Source organism: Neopsephotus bourkii, unplaced genomic scaffold (genome assembly GCF_033783945.1).
Source record: "Neopsephotus bourkii isolate Nb327-2 ecotype Australia unplaced genomic scaffold, CSIRO-AGI_Nbou_v1 NB_1658, whole genome shotgun sequence".
NCBI lineage: Eukaryota > Metazoa > Chordata > Aves > Psittaciformes > Psittacidae > Neopsephotus > Neopsephotus bourkii.
Genome location: NW_026902132.1, coordinates 724,545 through 741,517, shown reverse-complemented (window position 1 = coordinate 741,517; position 16,973 = coordinate 724,545). Strand labels below are relative to the sequence as shown.

At 44.1% G+C, this 16,973-nt stretch overlaps 1 protein-coding gene across 1 annotated transcript in view; it reads left to right on the top strand.

Moving 5' to 3' along the window:
- Positions 1-3,373: 3,373 nt before the first annotated feature.
- DMRT1 (doublesex and mab-3 related transcription factor 1) overlaps positions 3,374-16,973 on the top strand; it is a 55,553-nt gene continuing 41,953 nt past the window's right edge. The window contains exons 1-2 of the mRNA XM_061375126.1: positions 3,374-3,682; positions 6,300-6,483. Coding sequence (XP_061231110.1) covers positions 3,398-3,682; positions 6,300-6,483 — 469 coding nt within the window. The 5' untranslated portion in view covers positions 3,374-3,397. The remainder of the gene's footprint in view (positions 3,683-6,299; positions 6,484-16,973) is intronic.

The window sequence follows — 16,973 nt, the reverse complement described above, 5'->3', positions numbered from 1 at the left end:
CACTGAGAGAAAAAAGCAACCTAAACCAGAAAAAAACAAACCAAACCAAAAAACCTCACAAACCCAAACAACTCCCTGAAACAAACAAACAAACAAAAAACAAACAGGAAAACCACAAAAAGAAAACACAAAATCAAAACAACACCCCCCCCCCCCAGAAAAACAAACCACCAAAAAAAGCCAACAAACGAGAATCATAGATAAGAGATCTCTAAAACAGACTTACTAAATGCACTCAACCCTGTGGACTTCCGTGAAGCTAAAGGTCTTTGTTTTCCAGGCAATGGTGTCAGAACCGAACCCTCTTTATTATGTGACCTCTCTTTTGAGATGCTCTGTCATGCCAAACGTGGTGGGGACACAGCTTGTTCACATCTGTCCCTCAAAACAATGATCTCTTTAGCCAACAAAACATCTTTGCAAGGTTCAAGGGCTGAGCCACAGGCATGCATGGGCAAAAAACAGACTATCACTAATGGATGACATTTTGTATTTTAAAGAGATGTGCAAAAACCCAAAGCCAAATGATAAGTATCAGCTACCCAGGAAGAAAGTAAAAATGTAATTATTTTTTTTTTAATCAGAAACATTAATTAGTTATTTCCAAAGGTGCCAGCAAACTGCAGTACAGTTTACTCACTGACATCATCACTAGATTCAACTTAGAGATGCCCAGACTTACATTAAATTAATGACTATGATTTCCTGAAGACTTGCAGTAAGATTGCTCTGATTCCTGTTAGAATTGCTGGAAGTTTATAACCATTTATAACCTATTCCTTTGTGACTCCAGTGGATGTCAAACCCAGTAATGTGTTGCTATCCTCACAAAATGTCCATTAAAAAAACGAGACAAACATCACACACTAAAAACCATACCTAAAGTACAACTTAAGCCAGCAAAACCAAACCAATTCATTATAAAGGATTGATTATATACTTGCATTCATCAGGCATTTAAGCATTTTGGTGGTATCCATCCACAACACAAAATACTAGATAGGTATTACCAACATTAATATTTTGTTCCTCACCAACAGGTTCCCTGCATTATGGATAATGCAGGTCTGTGCAGTTAGCCTGAAAAGTAGAACTAGAAAATACTAGTTATGTAAAAGGCAGCTGAATTAATGTTCTTCTCAGAACTGTCGCATTTGTTGCATTTTGTGCTTCATCTCTGAGCTTGGCTGTCCCATTTAGTTTCCAGTGAAAAATCATATAACCAGCTGGTGACTGCTACTATCTCTCCTTTGTCTGTCTCTGTGTGCTTTATGCACTGTTTCTCTTCTCTCTGTTTTCACTGCTTCCAGTTTTTCTCTTTCTCCTCCTCCTTCTGCCATTTCTGATGTGCTCTTTCTTCTACCTTTTCATACTTCAGTTTGTTGGCCTTTATTTTACTTTGCCTTTCTTACTCTTTCGATTTAGCTTCCTTTCACTTCCTTTTTAGTTTGCATTTTCAATTGTTTTCAAGACATCTTGCATGTGAGCACTTGAAAATGTCCCCGTGTGTGTGCTCAACCACACAGAGAACTTCACAAACTGGAGTTTCACTCTCAAGACTCACTCCCAGACAACTTCAGCACCTGATCAACACCCCTATGAGTTGCAAGAATCTCAACTGGTTTCATTCAGTGAGGGATTTCTTGTTGCTATAGAGGAAGATAAGCATGCCAGTCTGCATTGTTCACTTCCTTAAATATCAGTGATATGCACCATTAAGTGTATACGCAAATCACATTCCCCCCCCCCCCCCCCCAATACTATATTCATCTTCTTCTCTTCTGCAGAAAAACGTGCCATTATGGACAGCAGAAATGTCAATCCCAGCAAAGCAATGCAAAGGAAGAAGTTTCAGTTTCTGTGAGTTGAATGATTGTTGTAACACCGTGCCAAACCTCACTTGAGGACCACCTGACAGCTTGAGACTGGGGCTTAACAGGATAAACTTAATTCAGTTTCTCCGGAGGATGGGAAGTGCCATAAATGTCTCCAATGCTGTAATGAAGGACAATGTTATTTAAATGTAACTTACTGAATGTTAACGCAAAGCATCAGGCAGCAAGGACCTGGAGCTTTCTTCAGGCTGGGATAGCCACTGGTTGTTTCTGCCAGGGAGGCTCAGTCTGAGCAGAATCAGCTGGGAGATAGCTATCTCAAGGAGGGAGACGCTTTCCTTGGCTTTTTCTAGCAGAAATAAATTTCTACCTACTGTAACTTATTACCATCTGATATGCTGAGTCATGAAGCTGGGCTTATAGAAATCTTTATGCAATCTTTATAAATCAGCCTCACATAATCTCAGGCTCTTTCTGCTTCATCTCTGTTGAGTCACTCATTTGACAGTTGTCATTCATCTTAGATTGCGATGTAATTTAATAGTTTCATTTCAGCATGAAGATAGCGTCATCTTAAGTTGAGCCTGGAAAGATTTAAAGGTGTAACAGAGAAAATATTAATACTGTAAATAATATCTGTAGAGCTGCATGGGTCTATAAATCACACAGTGCTAAGTTTGAAAGGGAACCTATGTAAGAAAGAAAAGCATCTTCCCCTGTCTTCCTCTGCAGATCATGGCTGCTCCAGCCACCCAGGCCTGCTCCAGAGGAGCTGGTTACCGAGTTGTCAACGCGGTGTCACTGCCTGTATTTGTTGGGATCACCTGCCCACCCAGATACCCATCGCAGTGTGTTAAACCTGGTGAGGGGCAGGAGCGCACGCTAACCTGCTCCAGCGAGGAGCCAGATTTCCCACGAAGGATAGCTTCTGAGCTGCGGCAACTCGGGTGTTTCACTTGGGGGTCACACCTCTCCCCGGGCCACGCCATGTTAACGCAGCCTGCTCAACCCAGGACAACACAGGGCTTAAACATGGCCGCTACAGCCCCCAGCTTGCTCTGCCACCTCCATAGATGGGGCCCGGGCCTGCTGCCACCTCCATAGATGGGGCCCGGGCCTGCCGCTGCCCCGGCAGGGCGGGAGGAGAGCTGTGGGAACGCAGGGCGGCGGCGGAGCCGCTTCGACCGGTGACCATTCGTCGTGCGGCACATGCGGGCAGAAGAACTGAGCCGGGCCCCCCGGGCCCCTCCACCGTCCCGCTGTGCACCCGACGGGGGCGCGCCGCCTGGTTAGGGCAAGAGCTCCCTATTCTCGCCGTGGGGCCGCCCAGGCTGGTCTGGCCGGAGGGAGGAGCGGGGAGATGGGGGTGGCCGCCCCCCCACCCCAGCGCCTGCCCCCCGGGGGAGAGAAGGCCGGGGGGTGGGGGGCGCGGCGGGAGAGGAGACGTCGGGCTACTGCCGGCCGCCGAAACGCGCGGGGTGGCGGGAAGAGACGAGGCAGGGCAGAGGCGCGCCGACCCCGAGGCCGGCTCTCCCGAGGCCGGCTCTCCCGAGGCCGGCGCGATGTCCAGTGACTCCCCGTCCTTCAGCAAGCGCTCGGACGGCGCGGGGCCGGGGGACAAGGCGGGCGGCTTCGGGAAGGTGGCGGCCCTCATGGCGCCCGCCCCAGCGGACAGGGACGCCGCCGCGGGCGGGAAGAAGCCGCCGCGTCTGCCCAAGTGTGCCCGCTGCCGTAACCACGGCTACTCCTCGCCGCTGAAGGGGCACAAGCGGTTCTGCATGTGGCGGGACTGCCAGTGCAAGAAGTGCAGCCTGATCGCCGAGCGGCAGCGGGTGATGGCAGCGCAGGTGAGCCCCGCGGGGCGGCCGCCTCGGCGAGGTCTGCCCGGGCCGGGTGGGCTGTACGCCCGGAGGGTGCCGGCGGCGGTGTCGGCTCCTCCGCTGCCGGCGGGGTCTGGCGCTCGCAGAGGCCGGCGGCGGGGCGGGGCGGCGCGTTCCTCAATTACTGGAGTAAAATATTTATGTATTTATTGTTTTTTAAATAAAAACAGGAGGTGCGGTGAAGGCGGGTAGGGTTAAGTCACGGTGAGCTAGTAGCGGCCGCGGCGGGCGTGTGAGGCTCACCCCGGAGCGCGCCTGACCGCTTGTCCGCGGTCCTGCCGCGCAAAACATGGTGCTAACGTTAACTTGCCGATTTCCAACTTGGTTTTAAGTAGGTAATGAATAATCTAGCCAAATAATTGGTTAGCCGGAGTGTTTTTCTGGTGGTTTTAGATTCAGTGTACTCGCTTTTCCTGGTAAGTTAGTTGACTACATCTATAAAATTACTTGTTTGTTGTTTGTTTGTTTGTTTGTTTTTTGTTTGGTTTGAGTTTTTAAACGGCGTTCTAGTTTTGCATAGAGCGGAACTGTAAACACCTGTGTAGCTGGGTCTTCTTAAAACTAAGGATGTAATAGCATTCGCTAAGAAACCAAGCTGCATCCAGTTCTGTGTAGGAATAACTTTTTTGTTAGGTAGTCCCGCTGAAGCCACAACTCTTAGGGGCAGGGTAGAAGACGGCTGTATTAGCCCTTACGATCCTTGTCTGGAAACTTTCATTAAGAACAGTTCTGGGAGTGTAATGGCTACCGGTGTGCTTCACTTCTGGGAGTGGGGCTGGGCGTTCTTGTTCGTGCGAATAGTAGTACTCGTGCAGGCGAAGTGCAAGACGTTAGGGCTGCTTGTGCGAGTGAAGGACTGGTATCGGACCCGCCATCAGTTTGCAGTTAACGTGTGCTCAGAGTTTGAGATCCCACATAAAACCAATGTCCCACTGACAGACTTTAAAACCTTTAGAAACACTGCATTACATCCTTCCGTACTTTTTTATTTAATTACTCAGTGCAGGTATGCTAAATGTCCTCTGAACCCACTGGGAGCTTGCATTCATTTATGTAATTCCTCCTTGACAGTTTCATGGCAGCCCAGAAATTGCTATTATATCCCAAGTTACATGCACCTTCTCTGCCTACTGCAAACCAGGGAATAACAAACATGGATCCTTTTGCTGCCTGCACTGGGGGAGGGAGCACAAAATGGGGTGTTCCCCACACAAATGTCCTCTTCTGCACAGACTGTTCTGCTGCTGCCCAGCAGCCTCTGCCAGGTGGTGACTGCCTCCTGCTAGTGGGTTCTGGAGGTGGACGTACTGGGGGTTTTCTCTTCCCTGCCTTGTATTTGAAAGCGGCTTTGAAAACCTCCCTAGCTAAACCTTATCTTTGTAGGAGTTACACATTGAAAGTCTGTCTTCCCCCTTCTGATGTATTTCTGCAGTAAGCCCCTTGGCACTGGTGGAATTTTACAGGTCAAGGTTGTTGGCTTGTGAAGTCAGTTACCCATGGTATTTGCAAGTCTATACCTCCTGTTTGGGATATCTCTATTGCAAGAGCTATTATTAATTTTTCTAATGGTATTTATTGCACATCTGTATTAGAAGAATGTTGCTGTTGAACACAGAAATGCAGGAAAGTCCTCTCCAAGTTACCCAGGAGAATTTTGAGCAAGAAAAGCAAATGGTCCCAGTCTGTAATCTGGGACAGATTTCCAAGGTTCAGATACACATGCAAATCAGTCACCTGGCAAGTTGCAGGTTAGGTATCTGTAAGGCCCCCATCATAGTCTGTATACCCCCTGGACATGTATCACAACTCGTCAGGTGTGCAGAACTGATCTGCCAGTTCAAATGAGGCAGAAGGGGTCCTCTGCATATTCAGTAAGCAACCAGTATGTTTCTCTGCACCCATGTCCAGACTGCATATGGTGTCTGTGGCCTTGGCCAGTGCTTGCTAGGCTTTGGAACGTCACCAGTGTTGGGAAAGAAATGGGGAGTTCCCGCTGCTCCAGGACTAACCAAGTAACTGCAGTATGTGTGACACTGGCTGAGATGCTTGCAGAATGATTACCCATGTTTGCTGTGCTTCTTCCATGGTGGCTGTCTATCCACAGTGTACTGTGCACTGAAATTTCCTTGAAAGGATAGATTTCTAGCAGAGGCAGTAAGGAAGACAAGCAGGCTTGTACAGAGCAGTAGATTGCAGGTGTAAGCTCTCACGAAGAGCTGCTTTATATTGGTGGAGAGGCACAGCGGAGTCCTGAAAAATGGTGAATTCTGCATTTTTCACAGTATGCTTTGCCCAAGAGCAGTGAGTGCAATCAGCTTTAATCCATCTTTGTGTGATGTCACTGAAGGAAGATGTATATGGCACTAACATTCATCATTTCATGTATGTTTGGGAGCCAAAACAGGTGATTTTGAATAGCCTTATAACCTCCTTTATATCTTCGTCTACCCACAGGCAGTAACATCAACACCATACAGAGTACTAAGAGTTAAAAACAGCCTTGAGTTCGAGTCATCTGTTGTTGCCATTATAATTTGTGCTCAAGCCGTAGAACATGCACTATGTCTTATCTTCTTGTTCTCAGGTTGCGCTGAGAAGGCAGCAAGCTCAGGAAGAGGAGCTGGGAATCAGCCACCCAGTGCCCCTGCCCAGTGCTCCTGAGACGTTCGTGAAGAAGAACAGTGGTGGCAGCTCTTGTCTCTTGCTGGAAAGCAGCAACCCTGCGCACTCTACAAGTACATCCATGACAGCAGGTAGCACACCATCAGGTAAAGTGCTGGGAGAGCGATGGTCACTGCTGCAGGCAAGGGTTGATGCTGCTTATGCGTACCTTTTTTCCCTCTCTGCAGCACTGGGGTTATGGAGAGTCCCTCTCCAAGAGTGGTGTTGCAATGTTGGTATGGTTAGCCAAAGGGTAGAACCCAGGATATCTTTTTCATATGTTAACTGATTATTTTTACTTCAAAATCAGAATTAGTTTGGTACAGACTGGCACTGTACCTGACTTAAATAAGGTGTGTACTTGCAGGTGGAGATTTATGAGCAGCTTTTCTCCTTTATCCCGAAACATGTTCCTTCCACAGTTGTCTGGTTGTGTATCCTCTTGAGAACTGGAGTTTTCAGCAGTGTACAGGAGCCAAGTATGTAGGTAATAGGATTGACCCCAGCAGCACAGATCTACCAACCTTACATGACTTTATGTGGTACTTTTGTGAGTTCTGGCTGGGTGTGATGAACTACAGAAAATGCTAGAAAGTCTGATTTTTTTCAGTGAGGAATACTACTTCAAAAGCATCAGAATATTTGTTTATTTATCATATGAAGATCTTCAGTATATATGAAAATGCCAGGTGTGATGTGACATGAAGTTCTTGGTTTAGGTATCAGGTTGTTTCAGGACCAGGTGCTCAAAGGATTCCTGTATCATTGTTTTATCGTTTTACTGGTACCCTCAACAGCAAGCAAAGCAAGAGACCCTGTGAGAGCAAATGTCACAGTGTCTCAGTTTGTTAGGCAGAGGTGCTGATTTTGCAAGAGTTTACAGTAATCGTTAAGGCAGGCAGAGAGCAAAACCCTTTGTGGTAGGAAGGTCAGCAGCTCCCTGCAAGCCCCAGGGGAACTGGTGGCTCCTGGGAGGGCAGCATCTCCTGTACAACATGCATTAAACTGGGCAACACATGGTTTTGACAGTGGTAATTCTGTTCCTCCTGTAAGCTTTTAGCTTCACAAGAGCAGTTTTTCTTTTGGACTCCCATCATGCAGAGCATTGTTTGCCAGCAGAGGAGTAATGTGTGAAGGAGTCACACAAATCAGACATAGTGCCAGAGAGAGTCTTTCCTCGCTGTATCCTTTTTATTGGCAGATCAGAAATACTGTGACACCTGGAGAGGCCAGAGACGATTTTTCAGATCCCTTCATGACATGCTGTTTTCAAAAAGGGGAAAAGTGAATTATCATTGCCACAGTGTAGGGGTTTGTGCATCTACTGTGTGACACTTGGAAACTGTCTGTACTTTGGATGGAGTGTTATCTTCCACACTCAAAAGCAAATTGGGAGTTCGCAAGCTATTTGGAAGGGAGCAGAACATGATCACGGGGCATTACCAGAAAAACTTCCAATCAGATTTTGCAGTTCCTGTTGCATTTACCCTTTTAAAAGTTCGTGGGATGCTGAGAGCAAAGGCCATTTAATTGTACAGAGCAACAAAAAATCGTGATCCCAGGGCATCTAAAGTAATTGTTTTTCCTTCTGTAGGGTAAGTACATCTTTTTAGGTTAACTAATGTGTAAAACTCAGAAAAAGACTATGGTGAGGCATTTAAAAACACGCCTTTCAGACATACGCGGTTTATAAAATCTGGGTTCTTCCCTGTTCCTCCTAAGACTTATTCTCCTTCACCAGCTTCATTGCCCTTTTCTGGACCTGCTCCAGCACCTCTGTCTTTTTGCTGCTCTGCACTCATACTGGCCTAATTTAGAAGTATCCCATATAGGCAGGATTACTGTATGATGCTAAATGCCAGCTCCTGCTCCTATGCTCTGCAGTGGTCAATTTCCCTTTGGCTTTGAAATGACCATTAATAATGGTGTTATTCAAGTGCCTTTGTAGTATCACTGGTTGACAAAGTAAACATATCATTGTCAGCAGTTGTGAGTAATAAGCTTGCACTTGCTATTTCCCTTTGCTACATTTATTACATGTGATGGAAACAAAATAGTGTTCTTTTTACGTTTCTTTAAGTGGGTGCTGCTTTCACTTTGAAACTCCTTGGGGAACAGATGGAGTTTTATCTGCTCATAAATACAGACTGTACGGGGGTCAACAGTAATAACTATGCCTAATGAATGATGGTACTGATATCCCTTTGAACTTGCAATGCCCTAGATGCCTCTGAAAACTATACTGTGCCTTCTTTACTCTTCTTTGCTTTTTTGGTGTTACCTTTTGCATTGACATTTTCTGTGACAGTGTATTGTGATTTCAGAAATGGATGCCATGACCTTGTAGATGTTATGTTGCATAGCTAAAGAGGTAAAAAAAAAAAAGTTGCTATAACTGGAATAAACCATGACCTATTTTTTTAAAGGGGGAGAAATTTTCTTTTTGAAAGGAAGCCCTTTTAAATCTTTACAGTATACTGTTACATCCTGTGAGAATTTCAGTTTTGTCAGAAAAGTCTCATTTTAGTCAGCTGATGCACAACATGAGGAAGCTGCCATGGACGTTTTGCTGTGAGAATGCTTAAGCATTGGAATGGTTTGCCCAGAGAGGCTGGGGAGACTCAAAACTCAGACAGATGGTCCGCAGGCAACATGACCCAACCCTGCTGTGAGAAGTTCGGGCTAGCTAGCCTCCAGAGGTCTTTTTTAAACTAAACTTTTCTGAGAATCTGTGAAATTTCCTACATTTTTTTGTATTGCTATTAAGTCAGCAGATTGAAATTTGAAGTTCAGCCAGACTCAGTGCTGCTCAGTATTTGCAAGCCTGGGAAAGGGATCCTGACTCTTTTGGCTAAAAGCACTTGATGACTACATCTGCAGTAGATTTCAACAGAAAATTAGCATCATGGGGGTTGACAGGTGGTAGAGAGGATTGCTAGTTCAGGTGGCAGCAGCCTCAGAAGGCCTGAGCACAAGTAAGGAGAAGGAAACATTAACTGCTTTACCTGCCTGTGCCAGGACTAACATGAAGGCTGCCTGTCCTCGGAGCTCTTGGTAGGTCTGCAGTGTGTACTAGTCCATTATTCTGCTCATTCGTTTTGCCTTTGTCTCCTTGTTACTTTCTAATGATGATTTTCTTTTGCTGCGCCCACTGCTACTTCACCAGATTTAAGTTGCTGGCTGCCTCCTGGTCCTGCCAACTCTCCTCCAATACCAAGAGCCAAGCAGCCCCATCCATTGCTTCGTGGTACTTTTCCTGAGCTTCACCCACAGCCAAGAAATCTCTGTTCAAAATAAAGAGCATAGTCGAACATGGTTTCTTTACTGGATTATAGAGCTGGCAAAGGAAGAAGTTTTGCATCCTTCACCTGTGAATAACTAATCCCTTTCTATCCATGACGTTTTTCTTCAGTTGGTTGCAGTTAAAATGACAGAATAAGAATCACATTTGCATACGCTTCTTGTAAGAGTTTATGAGAAACCTCACTTCCCTTGCATTGTCACTATTTCCACAGCACAAGTTAGACTTTGTATTGGGAAGTCATTGCTGGAGATGGTCTTCTGCATGTATGGCAATTTTCTCAAGTTGTTAAATCTCTTCCAGCTGGACTAAGTAAATATTCAGGAAGTGTTTCACTTTGAACTATTCTTCCTTCGTTTAGAGTAAAACTGTCTCCTAACAGGCTTTTTTAATTTCTGAACTGTAATAGCTATGTGATGAACAAAGCACTCTGCAGTGTAGTGGCCATGGCTTTGTAATTTTCAGTTCCTACTGAAATCACTTGAGTTTTGCTCAGAGGTGTTTAAAAAGGCATTGCTTGAGACGCAAGGGGGGTGTTTCTGTCTCTCCCCCCTGCTTTGGTTTTGCTGTACTTGGGAACGCGGCAAAGGAGTTTTGAGCATCTCATTATAAAAGGACATAGATAAATCTGAAACGATAGAGGGAAGGGTGACAAAAATGATGTACGGCTTGTAGAAAAGGAGACTAGAGTGGATATAACAGTCTATAAATATTTGAGAGGTAATAATATGGAGGAGGGGGAGGGATTATTTACAGTGCTTGAGACAGCATAACAAGGAGCAACGGCTTGAAACTAAAAGACAAAATTAAATTAGACAGTAGACACTTTTTCTCCTAACTAGAAATGCAATTAGCAATGGAGTGACCTGTATAAGGACAAGGGGGTAAGTGAAGCATAATCAGGAGAGGTGTTTAGGAGTGTGTTAGATTATGATCTCAAGTGATTAATACGGGGGTAAACTCTGATCAATGTGCAGATTAAACTAGATGACAGAAATCTCCTGCAGCTTTGTCATCTCCTGTATGATTCATTGCATATGGCCATTGTTGGACTGTTAAATGAATCATAATGTTACAGGGTTCTGCATCCCTGGCTAGATGTTTCCAGTTAATTCTCCAGTAGTTCTGGGGCCTGCAGCTTACAAAGCTTGCACTTTTCCTACTCCTCCTTTCAAGCAGTATTTGTCCATCGTCTTTGCAGATTCATGTATGTGTGTACGTATGTGTATGTGTCTGTGTTCTAACTGAACTAATGTCTGAAGTGCTGTAGGTGTTTATTCAGTGAGGCACAGACTCTGCCAAAAGTGTGATATTTCTGTTGTGCTGGTGAAGCAGGTAGGACTGGTGGCAGTTTTCGGAGTTAAGTCCAGAGTTAATAGAGAAGGTGTTTTTTTTTTCACTTTCAGGATTTCAGTCATATCTGAAGCTTCAGTGGAACTTTAAAAATAAATTCCTTGTGTAAAAGAGATTTGGAAAACTTCAGAGAAGATTGCTTTCTTTTTCTGTACAAGCGGTGTGTGGGGCTCATGCAGGGTCTAGGGAGAGCTTTTGGCAGTGTTACCAGGGAAGCAGGGGTGCTGCGGGACCAGCTGTGACCCACCCAGACCTGCATACTGTGAGAGAGAAGGGCTGCTCAGCCCCAGGGGGTGGAGGTGGAAACGCATGGGTGGCTCAGCAGGTGTCTCCATTCACATTTAAGAAGACCTTTTTTCTTCTAAAGAATTGGGAATAAGTTTTGTTCCCCCCCAAAAAAAAAAAAAAAAATCACCCTGGGCCTTTGCATGATGGCAGCATCATTCTGTGCAACTTTTCTCACACCAGGTTTGATTTCCAGATGTAGAGCTAACGATTAAGCAAGGTTCCTGCTGAGTGGTGTTTGCTGTGTGCTGAGTGGACTTCACAGTGTACACTGTCCTGGCACCTGGCTGCCTGGGCTTCTCTTCCCACCAAACGCCAGTGGGGCTGGTGGGCAGCCCCCATTGTTCTTTGTGCCTTGGAAGCTCTTCTTCCATCACACTGACATTTGCATATGTGCATTCAAGTTTGGAGAGCTATCTGTACTGGCTTGTGCTTTCCATTTGTCATTATGAACACTGAGATAAGGAATGGACCAGGAACAGAAGATGTACTAACAGTTTTCTATCCGTGAGCACATTATTACACTATCTGTAGCTAAACTCGTGTTCCTTCTGTGTCCTTGAAACAGTTATGACTTATCTGAATGTGTGGGGCTTTGTTTTTAGAAAAGACGTGTGGGGAGTGAAGGAGTACTGCATGCTTCCTTAACTAACATGGTTTCTTGGGTTTTCTTTTTTTCACATGCTTTCTTACACCTTGAATATTGCTTTATTCATCAAATAACTTCCTAATTCCACCTGTTGGCCCATTTTCCATTTTCAGTAGATTTGTCACTTAATGGCGTGGCAGCTAAAGTGCAATTTTGAAGGTTTCTTTTGTAGGAATGCTTATCATGTGCTGCTTCTAATTCCTCTTCTTTTTTCTTTGTTCTTTTTCTCTACTTTGCTAAATTTTCTCCTTAGTTTCAGTAACTGCTCGTTTAAGTCATAGTTGTGAATGTTACTTAAGTACAGTTACTTAAGTACAGACATCGTTCACGCACTTCTCTCCTGTGTTTTGTTGAAGAGCTTGTGGAGTCAGTTAAGCACTAAGCTTCTTTTCCTTTGTGGTGAGATTGGATGTTTAATTACTTTATGATTTAATTTTTTCTCAGTTCCTGCCAGTAGTCTTTATTCATACCATTTCTGTTGTTTACAGGATAGGCCACAATTTGCTGACTTGGATGCCTATAGTTCTGGTCACAACTGAACCTCAGCTGATGTAAGCCACTGTTCTAGTTGCTATGCATTTCTGTCTGTCAGCTGTGCATGAAAAAAAATTCATTAGTGATCAATTTGCATTTGCATGGAAGCAGATTTTATGAATGCAAATACTGTTGCATCTGTGCAGCACTGGCTTTTGTGTACAAAACTGATGCACATGCATGTAATTTTTGCTTACTTGCCAAGACCCAGTGGATATCTGCAGCAGTTCTTTACCACTCCTTGATACTCATTTTTCCATCATGTGTTAGGTGAGTGAAAAGCCCTCCTGTTATTTCTAGTTGGTCTATTTTAGCAACCTTTTGGATTTCTGTCATCATAGAGCTTATAACCAAGCAGGGACTCCAGCTAATTCCAACCGTCATCCTACTCCCTCTATTATTTTTAGTGTAAGCCATAATGATTTTAACCCAGTCGTATTTCCTCCAAGGTCTCCTATCTCAGACACTTGGAAAGCCTTCCCTCCCTTGTAATGTTCTCTTTGATCTCTTGTTAATGACTTAAATCTCCTTACATTTAGTCCACACTGAGTTTCTTTCTCCTCCTCTCTGTTTGCTTTTTTGCGCCTGCAGGTGCCTGGGCTGTTTTCCATCACTGTCTAGAAATTTAGTTTGTTTTGTAATTTCCTTTCTCTTTTAATTTCTTTCACTTTTTTGTTCAAAGTTGATTTTGAGTTTTGCTCCCATTGCACATTTGAGTAGCATGTTGGATGTCTGAATGCAGGGAGTTAAATGTTTGTAAATTTCTATCTCAAGATGAAAGATAACATGTATACATACATATATGTGCACACATAGTAGATATACTCCCAGCTGTTATAGTGAAGATTGAAAATGGCACTTGTTTCTCATGCTTATAATTTTCTGAAGCACTAATTTTATTGGTTCTGATCCCATTAACTGTTATGCATGCTAATAATTTTAGATATGTAAATAATCCTGCTGTCTCAGTTCAGCATGGGCAAACATTTGAGAGAGCATTGAAATAGTACCTTGCATCTTCAAAGATACAAAGCCATGTTCAAAGATTTTGAGTGCTTTTTCTTTACTAAAGCCATTCTTTTTTTTTTTGCTGATATTTTTATATGCTCTCTGAAGCTGTATTATAGAGACCAGAAGTGCAGGTAAGGAAAGAATAAGCATTACGCCCCGGCTCATACAAAAGGATCAGCTACTTTGCTCTAGTCACTGGCAGATGTTGAAAGTGGAATTTGCTGTTCTAGACATGTTATTGAGGGCCTGAAGCTTGCAGTAATGGTGGAAGTAAAAATTATTTTCTGCAAGTTTTACTCTTCAGACATTAGGAGGATTTTTAAGTTGCATGCTAGGTGTTTGCAGCAGGCATTTTTATTAAGTTTATGCTAAATGTGAACAAAATACGCCTTCTCCAGTTCCACTGAAATTGGTGGTATTTCAGCTCTTCTTAGCTAGAGCTGGATTGGGGTTGTGTGTGTAACTGAAACTTCCTATGCCAAGCTTCAGGCTTCTGGATGGGCTTTCTCTTTTTTTTTTTTTTTTTTCACCTCTCAAATCACTTTTTTTTCTTAAAAAAAAATAGTGTTTTGTATGAAGCTTATAATTAACTAAAAATGTTAAAATTGAGAAGGTTTGGAATTTTATTAGGAACACATGTACACAGAGTTAACAATAATTTGACCTCATGTAGAAAAAATTATACCTGAGAAGAAGAGGGGGAAATGCTTAATAGTTTTTTTCTGATCTTTACTTTGAAAAAAAGGGGATGGTGACATTCTGCTTTCATTTCCAGCATTAACTGAAATCAGCATTAACTGAAATCAGCAGGATTGGATAACTTGCAGTTATGCAGTTAATGCAGTATTAAAAAAACAACAAAACACAAACCAAACCCAACAGAAGAACTGTCTGAGAATCTCTCTGGTCCATTAATGCTGATTTTCACTAAGTCATTTAACACTGGAGAAATTCCTAAGGCCTGGAAAGCTAATGTCATGCCAGTATTCAAGAAAAGTGAGTGTGGTAGGATTAGTGGCTGTAAATCCATCAGCCTGACATCAGCTTTCATGAAAAGAGTGGAACAGTGCACAGCAAACTGAAATGTGCAGGAGGGGCAGAAATGCAGCTGTTAAAGGATGCTCATACAATGTGAATTAATGGAAGTTTATTGGTAAAAGATTCTGCCAAGTTAGTAATAATTACAAAAATTGCTTGACAAAGTGACATATTGATGCAGTCAGATTACATGAAGCATTTGATTTTTGTATCCCTTGGCATCTTGCTTAGGAAACTGAATTGACAGAAAATCAGTAGTGTATGTGTTACATGGTTATAAGAAGGATGATCCTGCCTGTCTGAATGGGGAATCAACATGGTGGTGTTGGAGACATCTCACAGGGACCTGTTTTTGGCTGTAAACTGTGTGATCTTCCCACTGGTATCTTGGAAGCAAGCCTGGAATTGTCACAGGTCATCTTGATAGGTGATAGGTGCATGCACTGGCAAGCAGTGCAGAAAACAGAAGTGCACTGCGGGAAGGTTTGGTTGGGCAAACAAGAGCCACTTTAACCCATACCAGAAGTGAAAAACAGAGGAGTATGTCCCTAGGAAACACTGTCACTGCAGAGAAGCTGGTGTGCACAGAGGGCAGTATGCTGATTGTTGGTGGAACAGGATGACCAAGGAGTGGTACAGCCCTTCCAGGCAGATCTGTGGTAATGGCAAGGAGGTTTGGTGTCTGTGGCTGAAACTGCTGAGGTGCCTGTGGGACTTCTTCCCTGGGAACATTGTGCATACCGAAAAGTGGGCTCAAAATGGGTAGTGGAGGGGAGACTGTTGGTGGTTATTAAGTAGGCATGCCACACCAGGCTCTGGAGCATCACCAAACCAAAAAGCAGTGGAAGGCTGAGAGAGGGGGCAAAGGAGGTATTGCATCTGTTTGCTACGTTCATACTATTCCCTGCATTTCTCTTTATAGCTAGTGGTGGGGCTTTAGCCATGGTTTGGACCTGCACACCTAGGCTTTATCTTAGAAGGGCTCAGGCAGGAGACACACAGATTATTAGAAAATTAGAAAACCAGAAAACATGTCCTGGAGTGAGAGACCGCAGTTTATTTTGTCCTTCAGTGACCTGCTTACCTAAGATTTAATTAATGCCTAGTATGATTGATTGTGCTTTTGTCAGCTCAAGTTGAGTTTTGTCTTTCATTTCGTGGGATAGGTTTTGATGTGAACAGAAAGAGCATGTAGACAGAATCCCGTGAAAAGCTTGTGTGTTGGGTGCATCCGCTGTGGAGCTCAAGCGAGATGGTAGCAATAACTTTAATTGCAGTGTCTCACAGATTTTCTTGAAATGTGAAAGTCTGTGCTGCATAACTTTTATCCTGGGGTGCCTCCTTCTGTCACATATTGTTCTTGATAACATGTGCTGTCCCACTTAGGAGTGGTTTAGCCCTTCATAGGTGGAACTAGAAAGGCTTTTTCTGCTTTGCTTAAATGACCACTCCAGAGTTATTCCTAGAGGGGAGAAAAGAGTAATACTGTTCCTTCAGGGTAAAAATGGGGATTGTTCTGTCAGTGGAGTAATCCCTAAGAAGCAGAACAGCACAGCCATTGGTGTCTTGGTGGATACAGCCATCTCCAGCCCCAGGACACATGCCATGTACCTGCAGTCGCTGCTGCCATTATGCCTCCTGCTTACCGATGATGCCAGCTGAACTCCTGGTCCAGCGGCTGTGTCAGATGAGGAGTGTCGGAGGCACTGGGACACTGCCCTGGCTATCAGAGAACTGCTGCAGGAAAGGTGTGATGACTGCTTGTTTTGTCTTGAGGTTCTGAGAGGAGGTGGAAAGACTTGTAGGAGTTGGCACAAGGCAGGTGCTTGGGTGAGGCTTAGCTGTGATAAGGTGAGGGGTAGATCAGTCTTTGTGCACTTCAGCTGCAACGAAGAGGCCAGGACCCTGCAAGAGGATCAGAGGTGCTGCTCTCCATGTTTTTCCTTTTTTATTTCCTTATTTATTTATTTATTTTTATTTTTTTTTTTTTAGAAAAAACGTCTTTCTGCTTTGGAAAGAAAGGCATGTATCTGCTGAGCAACTATGTTCCCTGGGTATGGTCAGAGAGATACTTAGGGACTGTGGTAGGAGTAAGCTGTTTTGGCTATGATTTATTCTCTTTAGCCTGGAGACACAGCTGCTTTTAGCCCACGCATCTGATATGGCTGATAACAAATTTTTTGACCTCTCCCTCTAACAGATGTTAGTCAGAGCATGGCTGGGCATTCAGGGGTGTTCAGGCAGTCACAAACAAGGAGGAAAACTGCTGGATTTGGTGTTTGAGCTTGAGATGCGGTTGTTGGAAATTGGGGAAGGGAGGAAGAAACATGCGTTTCTCAAAAGCTTTCTGGCCAAAACAATTGAAAGGACTTCCATAGGTGAGTTTGAGTAGGACATCCCCATATGTCTCAGAAATGGGGCTCTGG